General features: G+C 51.7%; 2 protein-coding genes across 3 annotated transcripts; both read right to left on the bottom strand.

Annotated features, from left to right (window-relative positions):
• Window positions 1-1,771: 1,771 nt before the first annotated feature.
• Window positions 1,772-20,649, bottom strand: LOC125507453 (BTB/POZ and MATH domain-containing protein 1-like). Of its 2 annotated transcripts, XM_087524669.1 has the most exons (4): window positions 20,549-20,649; window positions 17,982-17,992; window positions 17,856-17,876; window positions 1,772-3,039 (listed from the first exon to the last, which is right to left on the bottom strand). In XM_087524669.1, exon 4 carries the CDS (start codon window positions 2,960-2,962, stop codon window positions 1,772-1,774), a length of 1,191 nt encoding a protein of 396 aa, XP_087380795.1. In that variant the 5' UTR covers window positions 2,963-3,039; window positions 17,856-17,876; window positions 17,982-17,992; window positions 20,549-20,649. The 2 variants fall into 2 exon arrangements, with proteins under 2 accessions (XP_087380795.1, XP_087380796.1); XM_087524670.1 differs by lacking the exons at window positions 17,856-17,876; window positions 17,982-17,992; window positions 20,549-20,649 and having other exon boundaries at window positions 1,772-2,452; window positions 2,777-2,836.
• A 3,974-nt stretch (window positions 20,650-24,623) lies between these two features.
• Window positions 24,624-25,637, bottom strand: LOC147973204 (uncharacterized). Its single transcript, XM_087524604.1, has one exon. It carries the CDS (start codon window positions 25,635-25,637, stop codon window positions 24,624-24,626), a length of 1,014 nt encoding a protein of 337 aa, XP_087380730.1.
• Window positions 25,638-26,918: the final 1,281 nt, after the last annotated feature.

Here is a 26,918-nt window from a genome sequence, read left to right as displayed (position 1 = left end):
CAGCAAAATATCTGTTCGGTTGTAGCATCTGTGGGAGAGCTGTTTGAGATGCAGGAGGTAAGGCGAGAGGAAAAAGTGACAAGACGAGACGAAGAATAAGCCCAGAAAAAAAAGAAAAAAAAGTGCAGCGGGGAAGAGATAAGCTGCAGGCCCACCCGAAGCATGTGCTAGTCTATTCCTACGTGACAGAGCGAGCGAGCGAGGAGCGACCGGCCGAGCGCTCGGCCGGTCGTCCGGAGGTAAACGTTTCCCTTTAGATAACCCCTGGGTTGCCCCGCTTGGGTCACCGCGGGGGCGATCTAGTTGCACCGCCACATGTCTCCCACCAACCTCTTCCTTGTCTCGCCGTCGCCTGAGGCCCTGCCGGCAAAGCCTGCATGGGTCCGGGACGAAGACGGCGGGGCGTTCTTTGAGTGGACCTCTCCTTCCCAGCTTGGATCCCATCGGCAGCGGCCCACGGGATGCCTCGGGAGGATCTACGGGGTGACGGCAGCAGGGATTCCACACTCTCCAGCGAGCGGCCGCATGGTGTCGGATGCGCTGGGAGGCCCACATGCATGGTCCGGTTGTGCGTGCTCGAGGCAATGGTGCTCCGGTTCAGGTGTTCATCATTCTCCGGGCGTCGTAGTCCTGGACGCGGTCCCTGCCGAGGGCGGCGGATGCGGCAACCACCCTCGTGATTGGCTGGGGCGAGACCAGCGGGGTGAGTGCGCGCAGCGACCAGGACAACGTTCCTGGCCATGCAGCGGTGGCGCTCGCCTCCATGCCCGCATGAGCTCGCACGCTTCCCTGGCTATGGTGGGCGGCCGTGTGCCGTGGATCTGGCCTCCACCCAGATCCGTCGTTAATGGGGCCCGTGGCCAGACGGCAACAGATAAAGGGTCGAAGAGGGATGCTAGATCCCTGCCGGCGTTCCGGCTACTATGCGCGCAGTCACAGCGCGGTTCCGGGCAGCTACTAGTTCAGTGTGGCACAACTTCCGGTGAAACCCATGTCGAGCTCGGTCATGGAGGACGACGACGGGGCCGTGGGCGTCGTCTCCTTGCCAAAGGCATCGTCGATTGCAATCGTCGTCACCGCGTTTCAACTGCTCCAAGGAAAACCTAGTTTTGTGTCTCTCGGGTCGGACTATGACAGTGCCTTCAAGGCCGTCTCCGTCTTGGGGGCACTGTTTGGAGCGGTGCTGCCTCGAGGGGACAAGAGAAGAAGCGGTGTTGCATGTATCGCATTGATGACGGCGGGTATCAGCTGCATGGTACAACGGAGTCTGGGCGACGGACGCGTGTTGAGGGGCACGCACGGGAGGGTGGCATTGTCTGACATCATGGTGACATCAACGGCAGAAGGGACTGATAAGGTCAATGTACTAACCACTCCTGAAGATGAGACGACGAAAGATGGTGGCAGCGGATTACAGAGCATGCGTATGGAATGCGCATTGAGGGTTTGCTAGACCGGTGAGTGCTCCCGGCTCACCGGCGGGCGGCTTGGCGAGGCCATCGGATTACATGATGTGTGTTTGATGCAAAGGTCAAGTCACATCGTCAAAGCTTGCAGGTATCACAATAACTTTTGTCAGGAAGGTGGTTTTTAGTTGATTCGTGTATTTATTTTATAAGGCTTTATTGAATAATTTGCTAAAAATGATTGTATGCATCGATCGATGCAGAGACCGGGGATTATTCTCTTTTTGAAAAGAAAATACGTGGAGAGCATAATCATTTTTTACTATAAAAAATTGGATGACATTAATAATACTACTACGGAAGCATTACTTCCGGAATGTCATGATAATATCCTTTTCTGAATTCAGCCGGCTACTTCTATCTCTCAGCTCCTCAAAAGCAGACCAGCCGCAGCTGGATAGCAGATGCTTAAAGCCATCACTTGCTATCGTAGCATTCAAATTGGAGGGAGAAGCAAGGAACTGCAAACAAGCTTGTTTGAGACGACGGAAACCATGCTGCTTGGCCAAAGCCAAGCTGGTCGCCACCATGTTGGAATCAATATGACTGCACAATTTGTCCTCGCATATCACCTTCAGCCTACCGATGTCGTACCTGTCAGCCGCTTCGAGTAGATGCCCGGCCATCACCACATCAAGTAGAGGAACCGAGTCGGTGTATATGAAATGGAGCAAGTACTCAAACACATCAGGTTCCATGTCACGAATTTCAATAGTACTAGAGGAACTCTCCGCCATGGCGCCGAGGAGCCCCGCCTTGAACACGGATGACCGAGCTGCGAGGACACACCTGTGAGCCGGGAATGTCCGTCCGCCGACTTGAAAAGTCAGGTCCGCTCCATCCTTGCTCTGTAGGAGATCGCCGAGATGCCGGTGGAGGTCGCTTGGAGGAATCCTTGCTTCTTGGTCGATGTCCTTGACGACGGTGACATCGCACCTGATGGTGAGACAATCGTCTCTAAGGTGCGGCGATACCTCAATGCCAGCCTTGTGGATGAAGTCATGGTAGCCACGGTCTGGAGCCCTCCTTGAGAAGGTGTGTAGAGGGATGGTACGGCTGTACGAAGGCACCGGATTTGCATTCTTGTCGAGTACGCTGAGCTTCAATTTGGCCTTCGCCTTCACGTCCTCGGCATCGGCAGCTTCAAGCTGTACATAGAGAGAGATATAATTGTCACAGTGCCTAGGATAGCCGTTGGGGTAATATCTCACGACCCAGTTGTGGCCTCCAACGCTGAATGGGGCGGAAGTCATGCACTCCCCGTTCTTGAGCAGCGCGTTGGCCATCGAGTATCCGTCTATCTTGAGCACGTACGACCTTTTCTCGGATTCAGCGATCATGGCGGCAGGGATCTCGTAGGGCTCTGCCATTATGGAGGCGGGCTTGGTCTTGGACTCGGAGTAAGATGGAGGGCTGGCGGGAGGAAAGATTTTGCTGCGCCTATCTGTGGCGAGAGGTGCACTTGGGAACTCCGGTTCATCAGTCCAACTCATCATAGCCCCAGCGCCGAGTGGTGTCTGGACGACGGACACAAGGAAGTTCCTTTCCTCTAATCGGCCGAGTATATATATAGCTAGCTTATGTATGTAGAGACCACAAGGCACGTACGTAGGAGTAGTACACAAGCAGCGTGACTCGATTGATTCTTGCCGCCGGCCGGAACGGAACACAAGCGTACGCACGTGAAACAGTCGAACCGATTGGAATCGGTCCTGTTTCTTTTGATTTATTGATTGATATTTGAACTCAACTCACGGGATTTCCTACAATCCCTGGCGTATGTAAAGGCCTGATGTACGTTCTGGAGGAATACTCGGTGACCGACTCTGATATTCTAATATTAACCGACTCAGTATGGAGTACTGAACATACCAGGACACATGCATGCACGCTCTGTGTAAGTGTGTGTTTATGTCTAACACGGGACATCTCGATCTACTATATGTTTGCGTCCTGTCCTGTCCTGCCTGCGATATATTTATCTCCCTCGTTTACCTAACCGAAAAAGGTTTTCGCTCCGCTTTATATTATAATAAAGCACATGCCCAAGCCAACAATCCACATAGGTTCAAACACACACACACACAAAGTTCATACAGCACACAGGATCCATAAGGGTTAATGCTAAGGGCACAGCTCAACAAGCCCCAGAACAGAAATAAACGACTGCAACTAGTCGGGCTCGGGGGGGGGGGGGGGGGGGGGAGGGGGGGGGGCGGAAGCGGTGGCGCCAGGCAGAAGGCGAGCGATTGAAGGTCGGCGAGGAGGGTGTTGATGACGTCCCGATCCTGAGGGCGGCTAAGCGGCCGCCAAAGCTGCAGGTACCCACACATTTTAAAAATGGCGTCAGTAGCACGTCTGAGAGTAACCTTTTGGATGACAAGCTTATTGCGGACAGTCCACAGCGTCCAGGCGAGGACCCCTACACAGAGCCAACGGATATGTCGGTAGCGAGGGGGGGAGGCATGGATCTCTGCGAGAAGGTCGGGGAAATTGGAATTGCACCACTGTCCACCAACCGTCTCGCGGAAACTGGACCAAAGAAACTGGGCCGTGGAGCACGCGAAGAAGATGTGGTTAGCATCCTCCACCGTGCCGCACAGGGGGCAAAGCCCATCTCCAGGTCCGTTACGCTTGAGGACTTCGACTCCGGAGGGGAGGCGTCCACGGATCCATTGCCAAAGGAAGATCCTAATCTTCAGTGGCAGGCGAATATCCCAGATCAAACTGAAGGGCTCGGGGGCGGGCGAAGGCGCGATGGCCGCGTGTAGGGACTTAGTAGAGAAGCGTCCGGAAGATTCTAGGCGCCAAGAGATGGCGTCCGGGGTGTCGGTGACGTTCATCGGGAGAAGGGCGATGTCCTCGAGGAGGGCATCCCAGGCGGCCACTTCGGGCGGGCCAAAAGGGCGGCGAAACGCGAGGCGCCCTAAGTCAATAAGGGCCGTCTCAACAGAGACCCGCGGGTCAACAGCAATGGCGAAGAGCTCGGGAAAGCGGGCGGCCAGAGGGGTGTCGCCGATCCACCGATCAAACCAGACACAGGGTCATGGACCCAGACCCAACCGAGATGGACGTGCCAATGCGAAGCACAGGGAGCATCTGAATGACGGCCTGCCAAAACTGGGATCCGCCCAAACGCTGACAGAAAGCCAGAGGCTGTCCACGGAGGTACTTGTTCCGGATGATGGTGAACCAAAGCCCTCCGTCACCATTAGCAATACGCCATAGCCATCGGGTCAGGAGGGCGATGTTCATGCGTCGGGAGGACAAAATCCCCAGACCCCCCTGGTCCTTGGGTTTACATATGTCCGGCCAACTGACCATATGGTACTTCTGTCTGTCATCCTCGCCAGCCCAGTAGAACCTGGATTGGTACTTGGCAATTTCCATGTGCAGCGTTTCATGGAGGCTATAAAAGGTCATGAGGTACCAAAGAAGGCTGGCGAGAGAGGAGTTGATGAGAATCACACGCGCAGCCTTCGATAGCCAGCGCCCATTCCAAGGCTCGACGCGATGTTGCATACGGGTAACCGTGGGACGGAGGTCCGCCACGGTGAGGTGCGAATCACTAATGGGGATCCCCAGGTAGGTCGTGGGGAAAGAACCCAGCCGACAGTTAAGTCGGTCAGCGATAGCCTGAGCTTCCACCGGAGGGTAACCAAGAACCATCACTTCGCTCTTATCGAAGTTGATCATTAGGCCCGACATCTGCTGGAAGCACAGGAGGAGGAACTTCAGGTTAGCCACGTCCTGAGTAGAACCTTCAACCATTATTATGGTGTCATCCGCGTATTGAAGGAGGGAGACCCCTCCCCCTCCGACTAGGCGGGGGACAATGCCGTGAATATGACCGGCACCCTTGGCTTTGTCCAGGATGGCGGCCAGAGCATCGACCACCATGTTGAACAGGAACGGCGAGAACGGGTCCCCCTGACGCACCCCATAGAGAGTGGGGAAGTATGGCCCAATCTCGCCGTTGATGTTCACCGCGGTCCGCCCACAGGAGACTAATTGCATCATGCGAGTCACCCAGCGGTCGTCAAAGCCCTTACGCAGCAGCACTTCCCGAAGGAAAGGCCAGTGCACAGTATCATAAGCTTTATGAAAGTCCAGCTTTAGGAAGACAGCGCGATGTTGTTTCACCCGAACTTCATGAAGGACTTCATGGAAGACAAACACACCATCTAAAATAAACCGGCCTTGGATGAAGGCCGATTGGTTCGGGTGAGTGATCGAGTTAGCAAGCAGGGTCACCCTATTGGCGTACCCTTTGGCCAGGATCCGGAATATCACGTTAATCACGGTGATGGGACGAAACTGGCAAATATCAGAGGCGCCCGGAACCTTTGGGATGAGGGTAATGATCCCATAATTGAGGCGACCAAGGTCCATAGATCCCGAATAGAACTCCTCGAAGAGGGCCATGACCTCAGGTTTGACTGTCTGCCAGAATGTAACGGGCAAGCCATCCGGACCCGGGGCCGAGGAGGGGTTCATTCCTTTAATGGCCGCGAGTACCTCTTCTTTGGCGAAGGGGGCAACAAGGGCCGCGTTGGCCTCGTCGGAAACCAACTCCACCCCCGTCAAGTGTCGGGGGCGAGACTAGCCCCACCCCAAGGGTGGGGGTAAAGAGGGCTTTGTAGAAGCCGTCTACATGAGCCCGAATGGCCGCGGGGCGGACAAGGGGGGCGTCATCCTCCCACAAGCAGTGGATGGAATTTCTCCGGCGTCGGCCATTCGCAACAGCCTGGAAATATGCAGTGTTCGCATCGCCGTGGAGCACCCATCTTTGGGTACCACGCAACCTCCAGTATGCCTCCTCATCTGTGTAGATGGAGGAGAGTTGATCCTCAAGATCATATCTCAGCATCCACTCATCTGGGGAGAGCCCAGATGTAACGCCCTCGATGCGGCTATAGCTCCCACGTGTCGAGGTACGACTTAGAGACATAACCGCATTGAAAGCAATGTCGCAAGTTAGGAAATCATCACAACATCCCATGTAATATATATAATAAAAGGGGAGATACATAGTTGGCTTACACTCGCCACGTCACATCAGAGTACATAAATAACATCCATCATACAAACACTCATGGCCCGACTACGGCGCCAAAATAGAAGAAAACCCAACATGCGACAAGGCCCTGAATCGAACCCCAACTAGGCACCACTACTGATCATCGGGAAAGGAAACATAATAACGCTGAGAGTCCTCGTCGAACTCCCACTTGAGCTCGTACTCGTCACCTGGAGCGAAATCACCTGGACCTGCATCTGGAATTACAGTATCTGTGAGCCACGGGGACTCAGCAATCTCGCACCCTCGCGATCAAGACTATTTAAGCTTATAGGAAGGATAAGGCAAATATAAGTGGAGCTGCAGCAAGCGACTAGCATATATGGTGGCTATCTTATACGCAAAAGAGAGCGAGAAGAGGAGGCAAAGCGCGATCGAGAATCTAGAAGAACAACCTGCGCAAGCATAACTCCAACACCGTGTCCACTTCCCGGACTCCGCCGGAAAGGGGCCATCACGGTAACACACACGGTTGATTCATTTTAATTAAGTTTAATTCAAGTTATCTACAACCGTACATTAACAAATTCCCATTTGCCCATAACCGCGGACACGGCTTTCGAAAGTTCAATCCCTGCAGGGGAGTCCCAACTTAGCCCATGACAAGCTCTCACGGTCAACGAAGGAATAGACCTCCACCCGAGACACTCCGATCAGACTCGGTATCCCGGTACAACAAGACATTCCGACCAGGTTAAAACAAGTCCAGCAACACCGCCCGAATGTGCCGACAAATCCCGATAGGAGCTGCACATATCTCTTTCTCAGGGCACACTCAGATTGTCTAAACTTCCGGTAGGCCAGCCCAGAGTTGCCCCTGGTAGCCACCGGCGGCTGACGGTTTGGACCAACACTCAGAGGAGCACTGGCCCGGGGGGGGGGGTTAAAATAAGATGACCCTTGAGTCTGCAGAGCCCAAGGGAAAGAAAAGGCTAGGTGGCAAATGGTAAAACCAAGGTTGGGCATTGCTGGACAAGCTTTAATCAAGGCGAAATATCAAGGGGTTCCCATTATAACCCAACCGCGTAAGGAACGCAAAATCCGGGAACATAACACCGATATGACGGAAACTAGGGCGGCAAGAGTGGAACAAAACACTAGGCGAGAGGCCGAGCCTTCCACCCTTTACCAAGTATATAGATGCATTAAGGTAACACAGCAATATAATGATATCCCAACAAGTAAATAAATGATGTCCCAACAAGGAACGGCCTCCGATCTTCACCTGCAGCTAGCAACGCTATAAGAGGGGCTGAGCAAAGCGGTAACATAGCCAATCAACGATTTTCTAGGACAAGGTGGGTTAGAGGTTCAACATGGCAATTGGGAGGCTGACAAGTAAAAGGTAGGCATCGTAGCATTGGCATAGCAAAGAGCGAGAAAACTAGCATAGCAAAGATAGTGGTGATTTCGAGGGTATGATCATCTTGCCTGCACAGTTGTCAGAATTGACTAGATCCTCAAAAGCACACTCAACGGGCTCCTCGGTAGCGAACTCGTCTCCCGGCTCTACCCAAACAAGACAAACAAGCAACAAGGATACAATCAACCACGTGCAATAACAAGCAATATGATGAAATGATGATATGCTATGCGGGATGCGATGCGGGATGCAAAATGCAAGATATGACAGGAAATGCATGAACCTGGCCTCAACTTGGAATTCCAAGGGTGCCACTGGAAAGATGAGATGAAATCGCTTGAAAACGATATAAAGAACGCCGGAATCGGAGTTACGGTTTGGAAATGGCAAGCGTTTTAAGAATGACACCGGTCTACGATTTACAGAAAGTAGGCATCTAAATGCAATGAGATGAACATGCTACAGCCACCAAACTGTTGGGTAACGTAGCATAAATTCAAAATTTTCCTACGTGTCACCAAGATCTATCTATGGAGTCATCTAGCAACGAGGGAGGAGTGGATCTACATACCCTTGTAGATCGCGCGCGGAAGTGTTCAAGAGAACGGGGTTGATGGAGTCGTACTCGTCGTGATCCAAATCACCGATGATCCTAGCGCCGAACGGACGGCACCTCCGCGTTCAACACACGTATGGAGCAGCGACGTCTCCTCCTTCTTGATCCAGCAAGGGGGAAGGAGAGGTTGATGGAGATCCAACAGCACGACAGCGTGGTGGTGGAAGTAGCGGGATTCCAACAGGGCTTCGCCAAGCGCTGCGGGAGGAGGGAGATGTGTCATGGGAGGGAGAGGGAGGCGCCAGGGCTTAGGTATGGTTGCCCTCCCTTCCCCCAACTATATATAGGGCCAAGGGAGAGGGGGAGGGCGCAGCCTTGCCCCTTCCTCCAAGGAAGGGTGCGGCCAAGGGGGGAGGAGTCCATCCTCCCCAAGGCACCTCGGAGGTGCCTTCCCCCTTTAGGACTCTCCCCTCCTCTTGTCCCTTTGGCGCATGGGCCTCTAGGGGCTGGTGCCCTTGGCCCATATAGGCCAAGGCGCACCCCCTACAGCCCATGTGGCCCCCCGGGGCAGGTGGCCCCACCCGGTGGACCCCCGGGACCCTTCCGGTGGTCCCGGTACAATACCGGTGACCCCGAAACTTGTCCCGATGGCCGAAATAGCACTTCCTATATATAATTCTTTACCTCCGGACCATTCCGGAACTCCTCGTGACGTCCGGGATCTCATCCGGGACTCCGAACAACTTTCTGGTTACCGCATACTAATATCTCTATAACCCTAGCGTCACCGAACCTTAAGTGTGTAGACCCTACGGGTTCGGGAACCATGCAGACATGACCGAGACGTTCTCCGGTCAATAACCAACAGTGGGATCTGGATACCCATGTTGGCTCCCACATGCTCCACGATGATCTCATCGGATGAACCACGATGTCAAGGACTTAATCAATCCCGTATACAATTCCCTTTGTCTATCGGTACGACACTTGCCCGAGATTCGATCGTCGGTATCCCGATACCTTGTTCAATCTCGTTACCGGCAAGTCTCTTTACTCGTTTCGTAACACATCATCCCGTGATCAACTCCTTGATCACATTGTGCACATTATGATGATGTCCTACCGAGTGGGCCCAGAGATACCTCTCCGTCACACGGAGTGACAAATCCCAGTCTTGATTCGTGCCAACCCAACAGACACTTTCGGAGATACCCGTAGTGTACCTTTATAGCCACCTAGTTACGTTGTGACGTTTGGCACACCCAAAGCACTCCTACGGTATCCGGGAGTTGCACAATCTCATGGTCTAAGGAAATGATACTTGACATTAGAAAAGCTTTAGCATACGAACTACACGATCTAGTGCTATGCTTAGGATTGGGTCTTGTCCATCACATCATTCTCCTAATGATGTGATCCCGTTATCAACGACATCCAATGTCCATGGTCAGGAAACTGTAACCATCTATTGATCAACGAGCTAGTCAACTAGAGGCTTACTAGGGACATGGTGTTGTCTATGTATCCACACATGTATCTGAGTTTCCTATCAATACAATTCTAGCATGGATAATAAACGATTATCATGAACAAGGAAATATAATAATAATCAATTTATTATTGCCTCTAGGGCATATTTCCAACAGTCTCCCACTTGCACTAGAGTCAATAATCCAGTTCACATCGATATGTGATTAACACTCAAGGTCACATCCCCATGTGACTAACACCCAAAGAGTTTACTAGAGTCAATAATCTAGTTCACATTTACCATGTGATTAACACTCGATGAGTTCTGGGTTTGATCATGTTATGCTTGTGAGAGAGGTTATAGTCAACGGGTCTGAACCTTTCAGATCCGTGTGCGCTTTACAAATCTCTATGTCATCTCCTAGATGCAACTACTACGCTACATTTGGAGCCATTCCAAATAACTGTTCTACTTGGAGCTATTCTAAATTGTTGCTCCATTATACGTATCCGGTATCTCTACTCAGAGCTATCCGGATAGGTGTTAAGCTTGCATCGACGTAACCCTTTACGACGAACTCTTTTACCACCTCCATAATCGAGAAGAATTCCTTAGTCCACTAGTTACTAAGGATAACTTTGACCGCTGTCTTGTGATCCATTCTTGGATCACTCTTGTACCCCTTGACTGACTCATGGCAAGGCACATTTCAGGTGCGGTACACAGCATAGCATACTGTAGGGCCTACGTCTTAAGCATAGGGGACGCCCTTCGTCCTTTCTCTCTATTCTGCCATGGTCGAGCTTTAAGTCTTAACTTCATACCTTACCACTCAGGCAAGAAATCCTTCTTTGACTGATCCATCTTGAACACCTTCAAGATCATGTCAAGGTATGTGCTCATTTGAAAGTTCCATTAAGCGTTTTGATCTATCCTTATAGATCTTGATGCTCAATGCTCAAGCAGCTTAATCCAGGCTTTCCATTGAAAACACTTTCCAAATAACCCTATATGCTTTCCAGAAATTCTACGTCATTTCTGATCAACAATATGTCAACATATATTTATCAGAAATTTTATAGTGCTCCCACTCACTTCTTTGGAAATACAAGTTTCTCATAAACTTTGTATAAACCCAAAATCTTTGATCATCATCAAAGCATACATTCCAACTCCGAGATGCTTACTCTAGTCCCTAGAAGGATCGCTGGAGCTTTGCATACTTATTAGCATATTTCAGGATTGACAAAACCTTCCGGTTGTATCACATACAACCTTTCCTCAAGAAAATCATCAAGGAAACAATGTTTTGACATCCTATCTGCAAGATTTCATAAATAATGCAGTAATCGCTAATATAATTCCAACAGACTCTTAGCATCGCTACGAGTGAGAAAGTCTCATCGTAGTCAACTCCTTGAACTTGTCAGAAAACATCTTAACGACAAGTCGAGCTTTCTTAATGGTGACATTTACCATCATTGTCCGTCTTCCTTTTAAAATCCATCTGTACTCAATAGCCTTACGACCATCGAGCCGTTCTGCCAAAGTCTACACTTCGTTTTCATACATGGATCCTTTCTCGGATTTTATGGCCTCGAGCCATTTTGGAATCCAGGCCCACCATCGCTTCTCCATAGCTCGTAGGTTCATTGTTGTCTAGCAACATGACTTCCAAGACAGGATTACGTACCACTCTGAAGTAGTACGCATCCTTGTCATCCCACGAGGTTTGGTAGTGACTTGATCCGAAGTCTCATGATCAATATCATAAGCTTCCACTTCAATTGGTGTAGGTGCCACAGGAACAACTCTTTGTGCCCTGCTATACACTAGTTGAAGTGACGGTTCAATAACCTCATCAAGTCTCCACCATCCTCCCAGTCAATTCCTTCGAGAGAAACTTTTTCTCGAGAAAGGACCCGATTCTAGAAACAATCCCTTATTGCTTTCGGATCTGAGACAGGAGGTATACCCAACTGTTTTGGGTGTCCTATGAAGATGCATTTATCCGCTTTGGGTTCGAGCTTATCAGCCTGAAACTTTTTCACATAAGCGTCGCAGCCCCACACTTTTAAGAAATGACAGCTTAGGTTTCTCTAAACCATAGTTCATACAGTGTCATCTCATCGGAATTACGTGGTGCCCTATTTAAAGTGAATGTGGTTGTCTCTAATGCCTAACCCATTAACTATCGTGGTAATTCGATAAGAGACATCATGGTATGCATCATATCCAATAGGGTGCAGTTATGATGTACGGACACACCATCACACTATGGTGTTCCAGGCTGTATCAGTTGTGAAACAATTTCCACAATGTCTTAATTCTGTGCCAAACTCGTAATTCAGATATTCATCTCTATGATCATATCATAGATATTTTATCCTCTTGTCACGACGATCTTTCAACTTCACCCTGAAATTACTTGAACCTTTCAATAATTCAGACTCGTGATTCATCAAGTAAATATACTCAACATCTACTCAAATCATCTGTGAAGTAAGAACATAACGATAGCCACTACATGCCCCAGCACTCATTGGACTGCACACATCAAAATGTATTACTTCCAACAAGTTTCTTTCTTGTTCCATTTTACTGAAAACGAGGCTTTCAGTCATCTTGCCCATGTGGTATGATTTGCATGTCTCAAGTGATTCAAAATCAAGTGAGTCCAAACGGTCCATTTGCATGGAGTTTCTTCATGCATATACACCAACAAACATGGTTCGCATGTCTCAATCCTTTCAAAAATGAGTGAGTCCAAAGATCCATCAACATGGAGCTTCTTCATGCGTTTTATATCGATATGACTTAAGTGGCAGTGCCACAAGTAGGTGGTACTATCATTACTATCTTTTGGCATGAACATGTGTATCACTACGATCGAGATTCAATAAACCATTCATTTTAGGTGTAAGACCATTGAAGGTATTATTCAAATAAACAGAGTAACCATTACTCTCTCCTTAAATGAATAACCGTATTGCGATAAACATAATCCAATCATGTCTATGCTCAACGCAAACACCAATCTCGATGGTAGAGGGAGCGTGCGATGCTTGATCATATCAACATTGGAAACACTTCCAACACATATCGTCAGCTCACCTTTAGCTAGCCTCCGTTTATTCCGTAGCTTTTATTTCGAGTTACTAACACTTAGCAACCGAACCGGTATCTAATACCCTGGTGCTACTAGGAGTACTAGTAAAGTACACATCAACACAATGTATATCCAATATACTTCTATCGACCTTGCCAGCCTTCTCATCTACCAAGTATCTAGGGTAATTCTGCTCCAGTGGCTGTTCCTCTTATTAGAGAAGCACTTAGTCTCGGGTTTGGGTTCAACCTTGGGTTTCTTCACTAGAGCAGCAACTGATTTGCCGTTTCATGAAGTATCCCTTCTTGCCCTTGCCCTTCTTGAAACTAGTGGTTTCACCAACCATCAACAATTGATGCTCCTTCTTGATCTCTACTTTTGTGGTGTCAAACATCGCGAATATCTCAAGGATCATCATATATGTCCCTGATATATTATAGTTCATCACGAAGCTCAAGCAGCTTGGTGGTAATGACTTCGGAGAACCATCACTATTTCATCTGGAAGATCAACTCCCACTCGATTCAAGCGATTGTTGTACTCAGACAATCTGAGCACAAGTTCAACAATTGAGCTTTTCTCCCTTAGTTTGCAGGCTAAGAAAATCGTCGGAGGTCTTATACCTCTTGACGTGGGCACGAGCCTGAAATCCCAATTTCAGCCCTCGAAACATCTCATATGTTTCGCGACGTTTCAAAACGTCTTCGGTGCCTCAACTCTAAGCCGTTTAACTGAACTATCACGTAGTTATCAAAATGTGTATGTCAGATGTTCGCAACAACCATAGACAACGTTCGAGGTTCAGCACACTGAGCGGTGCATTAAGGACATAAGCCTTCTATGAAGCAATGAGGACAATCCTCAGTTTACGGACCTAGTCCGCAAAATTACTACTATCAACTTTCAACTAAATTTTCTCTAGGAACATATCTAAACAGTAGAACTGAAGCGCGAGCTACGACATAATTTGCGAAGACCTTTTGACTATGTTCAGGATAATTAAGTTCATCTTATGAACTCCCACTCAGATAGACATCCCTCTAGTCATCTAAGTGATTACATGATCCGAATCAACTAGGCCGTGTCCGATCATCACGTGAGACGGACTAGTCATCATCGGTGAACATCTTCATGTTGATCGTATCTTCTATACGACTCATGCTCGACCTTTCGGTCTCTTGTGTTCCGAGGCCATGTCTGTACACATGCTAGGCTCATCAAGTCAACCTAAGTGTTTCGCGTGTGTAAATCTGTCTTACACCCGTTGTATGTGAACGTTAGAATCTATCACACCCGATCATCACGTGGTGCTTCGAAACAACGAACTGTCGCAATGGTGCACAGTTAGGGGGAACACTTTCTTGAAATTTTAATGAGGCATCATCTTATTTACTACCGTCTTTCTAAGTAAACAAGATGCATAAACATGATAAACATCACATGCAATCAAATAGTGACATGATATGGCCAATATCATATTGCTCCTTTTGATCTCCATCTTCGGGGCTCCATGATCATCAATGTCACCGGCATGACACCATGATCTCCATCATCATGATCTCCATCATCGTGTCTCCATGAAGTTGTCACGTCATCTATTACTTCTACTACTACAGCTAACGGTTAGCAATAAAGTAAAGTAATTACATGACGTTTATGTTGACACGCAGGTCATAAATAAATTAAGACAACTCTATGGCTCCTGCCGGTTGTCATACTCATCGACATGCAAGTGTGATTCCTATTACAAGAACATGATCAATCTCATACATCACATATATCATTCATCACATCCTTTGGCCATATCACATCACATAGCATACCCTGCAAAAACAAGTTAGACGTCCTCTAATTGTTGTCTGCATGTTTTACGTGGCTGCTATGGGTTTCTAGCAAGAACGTTTCTTACCTACGCAAAAACCACAACGTGATATGCCAATTGCTATTTACCCTTCATAAGGACCCTTTTCATCGAATCCGATCCGACTAAAGTGGGAGAGACAGACACCCGCCAGCCACCTTATGCAACTAGTGCATGTCAGTCGGTGGAACCGGTCTCACGTAAGCGTACGTGTAAGGTTGGTCTGGGCCGCTTCATCCCACGATGCCGCCGAATCAAGATAAGACTAGTAACAGCAAGCATATTGAACAAAATCAACTCCCACAACTACTTTGTGTTCTACTCGTGCATAGAAACTACGCATAGACCTAGCTCATGATGCCACTGATGGGTAACGTAGCATAAATTCAAAATTTTCCTACGTGTCAACAAGATCTATCTATGGAGTCATCTAGCAACGAGGGAGGAGTGGATCTACATACCCTTGTAGATCGCGCGCGGAAGCGTTCAAGAGAACAGGGTTGATGGAGTCGTACTCGTCGTGATCCAAATCACCGATGATCCTAGCGCCGAACGGACGGCACCTCCGCGTTCAACACACGTACGGAGCAGCGACGTCTCCTCCTTCTTGATCCAGCAAGGGGGAATGAGAGGTTGATGGAGATCCAACAGCACGATGGCGTGGTGGTGGAAGTAGCGGGATTCCAACAGGGCTTCGCCAAGCGCTGCGGGAGGAGGGAGATGTGTCATGGGAGGGAGAGGGAGGCGCCAGGGCTTAGGTATGGTTGCCCTCCCTTCCCCCCACTATATATAGGGCCAAGGGAGAGGGGGAGGGCACAGCCTTGCCCCTTCCTCCAAGGAAGGGTGCGGCCAAGGGGGGAGGAGTCCATCCTCCCCAAGGCACCTCGGAGGTGCCTTCCCCCTTTAGGACTCTCCCCTCCTCTTGTCCCTTTGGCGCATGGGCCTCTAGGGGCTGGTGCCCTTGGCCCATATAGGCCAAGGCGCACCCCCTACAGTCCATGTGGCCCCCCGGGGCAGGTGGCCCCACCCGGTGGACCCCCGGGACCCTTCCGGTGGTCCCGGTACAATACCGGTGACCCCGAAACTTGTCCCGATGGCCGAAATAGCACTTCCTATATATAATTCTTTACCTCCGGACCATTCCGGAACTCCTCGTGACGTCCGGGATCTCATCCGGGACTCCGAACAACTTTCTGGTTACCGCATACTAATATCTCTATAACCCTAGCATCACCAAACCTTAAGTGTGTAGACCCTACGGGTTCGGGAACCATGCAGACATGATCGGGACGTTCTCCGGTCAATAACCAACAGCGGGATCTGGATACCCATGTTGGCTCCCACATGCTCCACGATGATCTCATCGGATGAACCACGATGTCAAGGACTTAATCAATCCCGTATACAATTCCCTTTGTCTATCGGTACGACACTTGCCCGAGATTCGATCGTCGGTATCCCGATACCTTGTTCAATCTCGTTAACGGCAAGTCTCTTTACTCGTTCCGTAACACATCATCCCGTGATCAACTCCTTGATCACATTGTGCACATTATGATGATGTCCTACCGAGTGGGCCCAGAGATACCTCTCCGTCACACGGAGTGACAAATCCCAGTCTTGATTCATGCCAACCCAACAGACACTTTCGGAGATACCCGTAGTATACCTTTATAGCCACCCAGTTACGTTGTGACGTTTGGCACACCCAAAGCACTCCTACGGTATCCGGGAGTTGCATAATCTCATGGTCTAAGGAAATGATACTTGACATTAGAAAAGCTTTAGCATACGAACTACACGATCTAGTACTATGCTTAGGATTGGGTCTTGTCCATCACATCATTCTCCTAATGATGTGATCCCGTTATCAACGACATCCAATGTCCATGGTCAGGAAACCGTAACCATCTATTGATCAACGAGCTAGTCAACTAGAGGCTTAGTAGGGACATGGTGTTGTCTATGTATCCACACATGTATCTGAGTTTCCTATCAATAAAATTCTAGCATGAATAATAAACGATTATCATGAACAAGGAAATATAATAATAATCAATTTATTATTGCCTCTAGGGCATATTTCCAACACAAACATGACAACAAAATACATGGCAGGGATTCACACAAGATGCTTAACAAAAGACTAGCACTGAGCCTCGGCCAATTCATCCATTATGAGGTTCAAACAAGCATGTCAAAAACGCAAATGCAAAACAGATCTCAGACTTAGTGAAATTAACACTTGTCTGAAATTTCAGATCACGAAGCCCTCTTCGGAGCAGCAAAACAACATGATACATGATCTGATTATGAAAAAGAAGAACATGGCATGGAGCTACTCAACAAGCTTAACAAAATACCCAAAGTGACCTGGGGCCAAAAGGGTTCACAAAATATACTAACGGGCACACGAACATGGCTAAAACACAATCAGTTTTCAGACTTAGTGAAAACTGAGACATGCTGAAATATAACTCACGAAGGCATGTAAACGAGCTCGATGCACTCACTACGGTGCAAGTCATGGCAATGCACGCATACATCCATTAAGAAGGCACAAAATGCTATCTAGACATGGCAAGAACAATGGCATGGCATGCACGGATCAACTACAATAGCATCGGCAAAATCGCAAACGAGTTGACGATCTGCCCAGATTCACAACGAAGCAAAAGTAGAGCTCGATTGACTCAAGCTCGGGTGCTCCATAATTGCAAACAAAGAGATGGATGAATAGAGCATAACATGATTAAAAAAACTCCTTTACTGATCATCCTCAAAAGAGGCACGGATCACTAGGAAACAAGCTGAACACATGGCATCATGAACTAAAATATCCCAGACTTAGTGAAAACAACTAAGTCCCTGAAAACAGATTTACCGGGTGCCTCACTTTGCAAGCTTGCACAAGTCACCACACACATCCTAAAAATGCATGGGTCGCACCTCTGGAAAGAAGACAAAATGCTTAACAAAACATATGAAGGACTCACAGGCATATCATGCACACAATAATCATGGAAAAAATGACAAAAGTCTAAGATGAACTAGCAGATCTGACAATTAACTCACGAAGCCTCCTTCTAACAGCATTTTGGGCATCAAGATGAACTCAAATGAAAATGATGCACTGTAATGAAATGATGTACTCGTCGAGACGAACAGTTTGATATACTATATGCCCAAATCAGAGCTACGGATGCAAAGTTACGGCAGGTCAAAGTAGGCATAAAAAAATTAGGGTTTCGGGAGAGAAAGTCAACCGCTCTAGATCTCAGATCCAGATTTGCACGGGAACCGAGGCCGCCGGAGTTACTGTAGTTGCCGGACTTGGAGCCCGCCGAAAATGGACTTGCCGCGGGGGGGAGGCCGGAGAGGAACTTGGGGGCGCCGGATCCGGGGAGGAGGCGGCGGCCGATGCGGAGTGGAGCGGCGGCGGCGCGGTGGCGTCCGGAGGTGGCGGCGCGAGGCGAGGCCGGCGACGGCGGGGCTCGCCGGCGAGGTGGCGTGCGGCGGAGCGGCTCCATGGCGTCGGGGAAGACGGGCGCGAGGCGGCGGCTGGGACTGGCCCGGAGAGGCGCGGGAGCTGGCCCGCCTCGGGCCCGGGAGGGCCGGCGGGAGCGGCTGGCGGGGAAGTGGTCCGCCCGCCACGTGGCGGCATCTGGTAGGCTGAGGCAGCGGCAGCGATTTCGTCCGGCCAGGTCGGACACGTCCGGCCAGCGCGAGGGAATTTTAGGGTTTTCGTGGGGGAGAGGGATCCGAAAATGGAGGGGACTATTTATAGGCATAAGTGGAGCTAGGAGAGTCCAAATGAGGTGCGGTTTTCGGCCACGCGATCGTGATCGAACGCTCTAGGACATGGAGCAGAGTTTGGTGGGTTTTGGGCCAAAATGGAGGGGTGTTGGGCTGCAACACACACGAGGCCTTTTCGGTCCCTCGGTTAACCGTTGGAGTATCAAACGAAGTCCAAATGATACGAAACTTGACAGGCGGTCTACCGGTAGTAAACCAAGGCCGCTTGGCAAGTCTCGGTCCAATCCAGAAATGTTTAATCCCCACACACGAAAGAAAGCTAGAAATGACCACCGGAGGAGAACGAAGCGTCGGAATGCAAAACGGACAACGGGGAAAAAAATGCTCGAATGCATGAGTTGAACACGTATGCAAATGCGATGCACATGATGACATGATATGAGATGCATGAAAACGAAAACAACACACGGAGACAAAGACCCGAACCCAAGAAATAAATATAACTTAACGCCGGAAACGGCAAGAGTTGGAGTACAAAAAGGGAAAGTTACATCCGGGGTGTTACACCGGAGGAGTCGGCCCGGGCGTCCAGAGCCTGAATAGCCAACAAGAGAGATCTTTTACGCTCGCGGAGGTCACGACCAAGATTAGCGCCCCAGCCCTTCATGAATTGGCGGGCAAGCTTGGCGCAGAAGTGCCACGAGTCAACGGCGGACATGGAGCGATGGGGAGAGGTGCGAGCAAGAGTCCAACGAGCAGAGACCGCATCCCGAAAGCCGGCCTGGTTGAGCCAAAAGGACTCAAACCTAAACCGCGGCGGGAGGGGGGGCGCTCGTCCGCAGAGGATAGGAGGAGAGGGACGTGGTCAGACCTAATCCGGGTAATCGCCCGGAGCGAGGTCAGGGGGCACCTCAATTCCCACTCAGGGGAAACTAGGACACGATCCAAGACGAATCGCGTCAGGTCGGCCTGGCGGTTAGTCCAGGTGAATCGCGCCCCCGTCCGCTCGATCTCCCGGAGGCCGAGCTCCGCGATCCAGTCGTTGAACAATTGCATCCGGGGGAGGTTAATCCTATCATTATTCTTCTCATCCGGAGAACGGATGAGGTTAAAATCTCCGCCCACAACTACTGGGAGGAGGGAGGCGGAGATCTTTTGGTGGAGCTCCACAAGGATACCTTCACGGGGATACGCCATTGCGTTGCAGCGCTCTGCCATTGGTGAGAGGTGAAAGGAGCCGCGATGGAGCATTGGCACATGGAAGGTTTTGTTTGTGCCCGAGTATTGATTTGGGTCACGTTGACCGAAGCGCGAGGAAGATCATCATTTTTTAAAGAGGAACTTCTGTTATATTCATTCAATCATGGCAGTAAAAAGAGCATTAAAAGTAAAAAAAATTACAACCAGGTCCATGGATCATCTAGCAACGACAATAAACACTGGAGCGAGCAGAATGCATGTCATCATCGTCGCCCTTTCATCACCTAAGCCAGACAAAACTTTTTTTAGAGGGAAAGGGCCTACGCCCCGGTTCCATTTTCATAGAAAACGAAACTAACAATGTCAAGATTACAGCACGCGAGGGAGGACAAAAGGTATCAACCCCAGCAAAATCCTAAAGGAAAGACACGAAGAACGACAAATAACTGAAACCCCCAGACCAATCACGGGCTTGATCATCTAACCCCTAGTGGCAGAGGCATACGCATGCCACACCCGGGAAACTCAACACAAACGACCTACACTAGCAGCTCCAGCACCAAGTCATCCTCCTTTGCACCTTCGCGCGCCAGCTTCATCATGTATTTAGCCCACAGCTCCTGCTTCATCAGCCTGGCTCTGGCCAGAGCAACGGCGAAGGATTTCTTGCAGCATTCCAGAAGGACTAGATGTATGTAAAGGCCACATGGGACTAGTGCACCAGAATAGCAATCATCGACGATGGAGAGATTCGTAGATCAGAAGGATCAAACTTATAAACACCCAAATGAAGACGAACGGAGTCTGGATCCAAAAATATCCATCGAAGACAAATACTGACTGAATCTCATGAAATCCGACGGAGACACATGTCCACACACCCTCCAGCAACGCAAATCGAAGACCAACAATGACTGAATCTCATGAGACCTGACGAAGACATGTCCACGCACACTCCAATGTTGCTACACGCACCATCGGGATAGGGGATCGAACGGGGGAGACAATATTCCTACTGAGGGACATCGCCACTACCACAAAGCCTCAACCCAGGCACAAAGCCCAAAAAAAACGAGAGTGGAGTTCCTCCCACCGCTAGGGGTTCGAGATCCTCCACACCTCCAAGACCCAAAAGCCATAGGAGACGGGGATGATTGGCGGTGGCGCCAACAGGAGGAGAAGGAGAGTCGGTGTCTTGTGAAGTAGGGAAGAACATGTGCGTGCACTACTGGAATTTCCGTATACGTGGGGTGCCAGGCTCTTCGTCGAGAGCCAAAACACGGACACTCGGTAAAGTAAACAACGCCAAGAGCCACACTCGGAAAACCTGGCTTCACGGCAAGTAGCTAACGTTGCCATCACGGGCTCACGGAGAACAAGACCGCACGGCAAACAGTGAAGACGCCGAGAGCCACATACGGCAAAGAGGAGCCACGTGGCATGCCCGTTCGCAACTGACAGCTCCGTCAGTTTCTTTCATATTACCGAGAGCCGGTTCTCGACGCTCGGTACAATATATGCCACATTGTTTTGTGCATGCGTGGTTCTTTGCCCCTAGAGTTGATCAAGCAAATATGGCGGAAAATCATCATTTTTTGCAGATAATAAAGGGTGCGTGCATTGGATCAGCAGACGTTTGCACTAGGGCACACACTGTGTTTGATTTATTTTCTGGTAAAACCAGCTGACTAACGAAACGGCCTCAATACAGTTACAACACTTGGAAGTTGGAACTCAAACAGAGAATAATAAAATCTGCAAAAGGGCAAACCGGCAATGGCCCATAATAAAGCCCAATCAAGAGAGACACGGGCTCCGGGTCCGGGATGAGCGATCCTGCATATTCCCGTCAATTCTCTAACGTCCCATACTCCGAGTCAACAGCCAAAGGTTAGCATCACAAGTACTCCATGCTAATCTCTCTCAACTCTTATCATAGATGCATTGAAATTCTAAATCCTATTATAGTTATTTCAATGGTGAATTACGATTCTAGTTCATTTTAGATTTCTTTTGGTTGGTTGATTTGCTAGGCGGGTATGAAAAGAAAAGCGCCGCCAAACATCACAGAGATTAATTCGATTTTTTTCGCGAATATGCTATAGGGCGTATCTTTTCATTGATAGGAAGAAGGTGAAGATACAGGGGGGCTCGGTGTCCAGCACGCAGGCAAGACAAGGAGCGGGGAGCGGTGGTGACGGGTTGCTCAGCCCGGGTACAAGATTAGGGACCTATGCCAGCAGCGTATTTAAACCGTGAGCGCCAGCCCTAGCCCAATAACGCGCCTCGTTCTGGATAAGCTCAAGAAGCCGGGAGGTGGAGGGGGACTCGCCGTCGAAGACACAGCGGTTGTGCTGCTTCCAGATGGACCAGGCCGTCAGGGTTGCAAGGGTGGCAAGCCCCTTGCGGTGTCCAGTGGGGGAGCTCATGATCATGGCATAACACCAAGGGAGGAACTCCTCGGGACCGGACGGAGGGGGGGACGGTGGCGTGCACCCAAGATAGGACATCATGCCAAACCTGCCTGGAGAAAGGCCAGGCGGTGATGATATGTTGCATGGTCTCGACGTGCTGGTCGCAGAGGGCACATTTGTCGTTGTGGGGGAGACCGTGGCGCGCCAGTCTATCGGCAGTCCAACAGCGGTCAAGGTCGGCCAGCCAGGTGAACATCTTGACGCGCAGTGGGGCCCAGCATTTCCAGGTGAGGCGCCAGAAAGGGGCGGATATGGAGCCGGCAAAGAGGGCTCGGTAGCAGGATCTGGCAGAGTAGTTCCCATCCGCAGTCTAGCGCCAGACTAGACGGTCAGGGGAGGTAGACAGGTGGAGGTGACGGAGCCTAGTCCAGAGCTGGACGTACTCCACCAGGGCAGTGGGCGTTAGCGTGCCACGCAAGTCTGCAATCCAGCAGCGGTCCTGGAGCCCCTCCGCCACAGTGCGTTTGCGACGCCGTCGGGGGACAAGGCGAAGGAGGTTAGGGGCGATGTCCGCGATGGCCATGCCGTCGATCCAAGCATCCGTCCAGAATCGGCAAGACCTGCCATCACCGATAGTCCAGGACGTGGACGCGTGGAAGATGGCGGAGGAGTCAGTATCGGAGGGCAGGTGCAGGTGTGCCCACGGCCTGGCCGGGTCGGTGCGCTGCAGCCATAGCCAGCGCACACGAAGAGAGATCCCTTGCCGATGGAGGTCCGGGATGCCGAGTCCGCCGAGATGGAGGGGCTGGCAGACGCGCTGCCAGTTGACTGGCCCGTGGCCAGCGCGGGTCTCCTTATTACCATGCCAGAGGAATTCGCGGATCGTGTGGTTCACTTGCTTGAGGATCGTCGGACAGAGAGCGATGACGACCATGATGTGGGAGGGGATCGCACACAGCACGTGGCGGACGAGGGTGAGACGCTCACCACGGGACAGGAGAATCGCCCGCCAGGAGGAAAGCTTCTTGGCCAGCTTCTCTATGATCGGCCGGAGCGACGAGGTGGACGGCTTCCGGAGCGAGAGGGGAATGCCCAAGTAGGTGATAGGGAAGTCCATGATAGTGCAGGCCAGTTCGCATGCGATGGAATCACGCGTGGGGTCGTCGCAGCGGATTGGGGTTGCCGAACACTTGGCAAAGTTCGTGCAGAGCCCGGAAGCCTCGCCAAAGACACGAAGCAGCTCCCGAATGACCCGAAGATCACGGGTTGACGGGTGGCAGAAGATGATCACATCGTCGGCATAGAGTGAGATGCTCGAAGAGGCGTGTCGAGTGGTGAGCCGCTGAAGAAGGCCGCTGCGGTGGGCATGGAGGAGGAGGGAGTTGAGAGCATCAATGGCAATCGTAAATAGCATTGGGGAAACAGGATCGCCTTGACGCAGACCGCAAGCGTGCGCGATGGGAGGGCCGGGGGATCCATTGATGAGGACGCATGTTTTGGACGTGGAGAGTAAGATGGCAATCCACTCGATCCACCGACGACCGAAGCCCAGGTGGCGTAGCACGTCGAGGAGGAAAGCCCAAGAGACCGTATCAAACGCGCGTGCAATGTCGAGCTTGAGGAGGACGCGAGGCACGCGGAGGTTGTGGAGCTGGCAGGCGGTCTGCTGGACCAGCATAAAATTGTCGTGCACACACCGCCCGGCGATGAATGCACTTTGGTTGGTGGAGACGAGCTGGCCCAGGCGAGGAGCGAGGCGCAGGGAGAGGACTTTAGCAATGAGCTTCATGATCAGGTGGATTAGGCTGATGGGGCGGTAGTCCGAGAGAGAGGAGGCATCCGGCTTCTTTGGGATCAGCATGATTAGGGCTTCGTTGAGGCGCTGGAGGCTGCGCCCGTTCATGGAGTAGAACTTGTCGAAAATCTCGCAAATATCGGCTTTGATCGTGTCCCAGCACGCCACGAGGAACTCAGCCGTGAAGCCATCGGGGCCCGGGGCTTTTCCACGGGGGAGCGCCTTGACCGCGGACCAGATTTCCGCCTCGGTGAAAGGAAGCTCGAGCTCCTCGAGATCAAAGGAGCGGTCGTCGATTTGTTGCAAGTCGAGGGAGAAATCACGGGGTCTTGGAGTGCCAAGGAGCGAGGAGAAGTGATGGTAGGCCGCCTTGGCCATGTCCTGCTCATCGGTGATTGTAGAGCCCTCGTGCCGAAGGGAGAGGATGTGGTTATTCTGGTGCCTGTGGGCCGCGTGAATTTTGAAGAAGGCGGTGTTAGTCTCGCCCTCCTTTAGCCATCCAAATCGCGCCCGCTCGCGGGCGATGGATCTCTCAAGCGAGGCTAGACCAAGCTAGGCGCGCTTCAGATTGCGGCGAAGCCAGATCTCAGAGGGGGAAAGAGCCCGGATGTCCTGGGCCGCATCAAGGCGGGCAATGAGTTCTCGCGCGATCATAAGTTGCAAGGAGACGTGGCCATGGGTGCAAGTGCCCCAACTCTGGAAGCGGCGATCCGTGATCTTGAGGCGGAGGTATACGCGCCGGAAGGGGTCAGGGTCGTGGACAGAGCCCCATGCAGCCTTCACCGTTTCCTGAAAGTCTTCAAGCTTGGTCCAATACCGCTCGAAGTGGAAACGTCTCAGGCCAGCCGAGTGCGGAGTGCAGTCGAGAAATAGCGGGCAGTGGTCAGACACCGTCGAGGCAAGGCAGCGGAGGATGGCATGTGGGTGCGCAAGATCCCACTCAGAGGTGCATAGGAAGCGGTCGTTACGCACAAGCGTGGGCGAGTCCTGCTCATTGGACCAAGTGTAGCGGCGGCCGTGCATGTAGACGTCGCGCAACTCCATATCGGCAATGAAGCGACAGAATCTGTTGGAGGTGCGTCTGTTAATCCGGCCGTTGCTTTTGTCGCTAGAGGAGGAAACGAGGTTGAAGTCACCGCCGAGGAGCCAGGGGCCAGCGCGAGAATCGCGGGTATCTTGCAAGTCTTCGAGGAACAAGATCTTTTCATCGTCGTCCTGCGGGCCATAGACCCCGGTGATCCACCAAGGATGCGCGCCCGAAGTGGTAGAGACGAGGGCCGTGATGTGGTGCTGACAAATGTATGGGCTAGAGATAGCGATCTCATTGCGGTTCCAAGCAAGAAGGATTCCGCTGTGGGTGCCGGAAGCCGGGAGGTAGAAGTAATCCAGGAAGCATGGGCCGAGCGTCTCCACAACAAGGGGCAACGAGAATGAATCGAGTTTCGTTTCTTGAAGGCACACAATGTTCGGCGAAACCGAGGAAATTACAGAGCGGACCGCAGTGCGCTTAGCCTTAGAATGAAGGCCACAGACGTTCCAAAACACAGTCTTAAGGGTGCACTCCATAGGGGAAGGATGGAGGCCGAGAGGAGAAGGCACGGCGAAACTAGTTGGCGGCAATGCCGCAAGCCACCGAGGTGGAGCTGCACTGGACAGGGAGGGAGCCTGGAGGAATGTGCCATCCGTAGTAGTCCGCAAATGCTTGCACAACGTCCTCGGCCAACGGCTGCTCGAAAAGCTTGCTGTAGCGCTCGATATCCGCGGAGGAGAGGGGCTCGTTCTCGCGGATGGTGCCCAGCCGTAGAAGGAGCACACGCTTAGCCTTAGCCTCCGAGTCTAGGCCCCGATCAGCCTTGGCGATGCGGTGGCTGCGTCTGGGAGTGAAGTTTGGAGGCAATTCCTTCCTCCTGCGCTTGGGGCCTAGAGTAGGTAGCACGGGCGCAGATCGCAGCAGGATTCCAGCCACAAAATTTTGAACTTCACGGGCCTGGGCAGCCGAAGCGTCATCAACATGGCCAGGAGATGCCAGGGCGCTGGGGGACTGGCCACGTGGTGAGAAGGGGGTGGCGGAGGCCGAAAGCAGGCTGGGGGATCGTGGTGGGGTCGCCTGGGATGGTGGAGCCGGTGTTGCGGCCCGGGGGGCAGGGGACCGCGGGGCAGAGGCAGGAGATGCCTCGGGATCCGGTCCATCGTGTCGCTGTCTCACAGGGGATTGGGCGGCGTTCGCGCGGGGGACGGACGGGGCGCAGGGCGGGACCACCAGAGTAGAACCACCAATGCGGGGCGAGTGTGGGGATCCGGAAGCCTCGGCGGTGGGGTCTGGGGGTGTCACATGTGGCATCTGCTCTTGGTGGGGTCGCCAAGTCAGTAGCAGAGGTGCGGGGGTCAGGCATAAAGGCGCGGTCTTGGCTAGCGGGCTTGTCTCCACGCGCGGACCGCGGTCAAGGCGGCTTTGCCGCGAGACATGGCGGCTTTTCCCCTGGGCCCGAGCAGGTGCGTCAGCGGGCAACGGGTGGGATCCAAGGATCCCATGCCAGTCGCGGGGGGCGGAGGAGGGCGCCGGTGACGACGGCGCACGCCGGCGTCGGAGGTGCCACCGCCGCGGCCAGGCGGTGGCCGCGCGTCACCACAGTTCCCGGAGCGACGCGGGAAATCATAGTGACGTGGCCATGGCCCGGGACACGACGGAGACGGAGGGACGTCGAAGGGGTCGGAGTCATCTGTAGGAGGCGGGGGGGGGGGGGGGGGGGCGGCAGGCGGAAGTCGGTGGAGCGGGTAACATGGATCGTCACTGGGTAGCGCAGAACCTCCAAAGCAAACCTCTCCGCAACGTCCGGGTTGGCGCCG

This window comes from Triticum urartu, chromosome 5A, assembly GCF_056163025.1.
Source record: "Triticum urartu cultivar PI428250 chromosome 5A, HENAU_Tu73, whole genome shotgun sequence".
In the NCBI taxonomy this organism is placed as follows: domain Eukaryota; kingdom Viridiplantae; phylum Streptophyta; class Magnoliopsida; order Poales; family Poaceae; genus Triticum; species Triticum urartu.
Note: the sequence above shows the minus strand (reverse complement) of the source record. Positions and strands in the feature narration are given on the sequence as shown.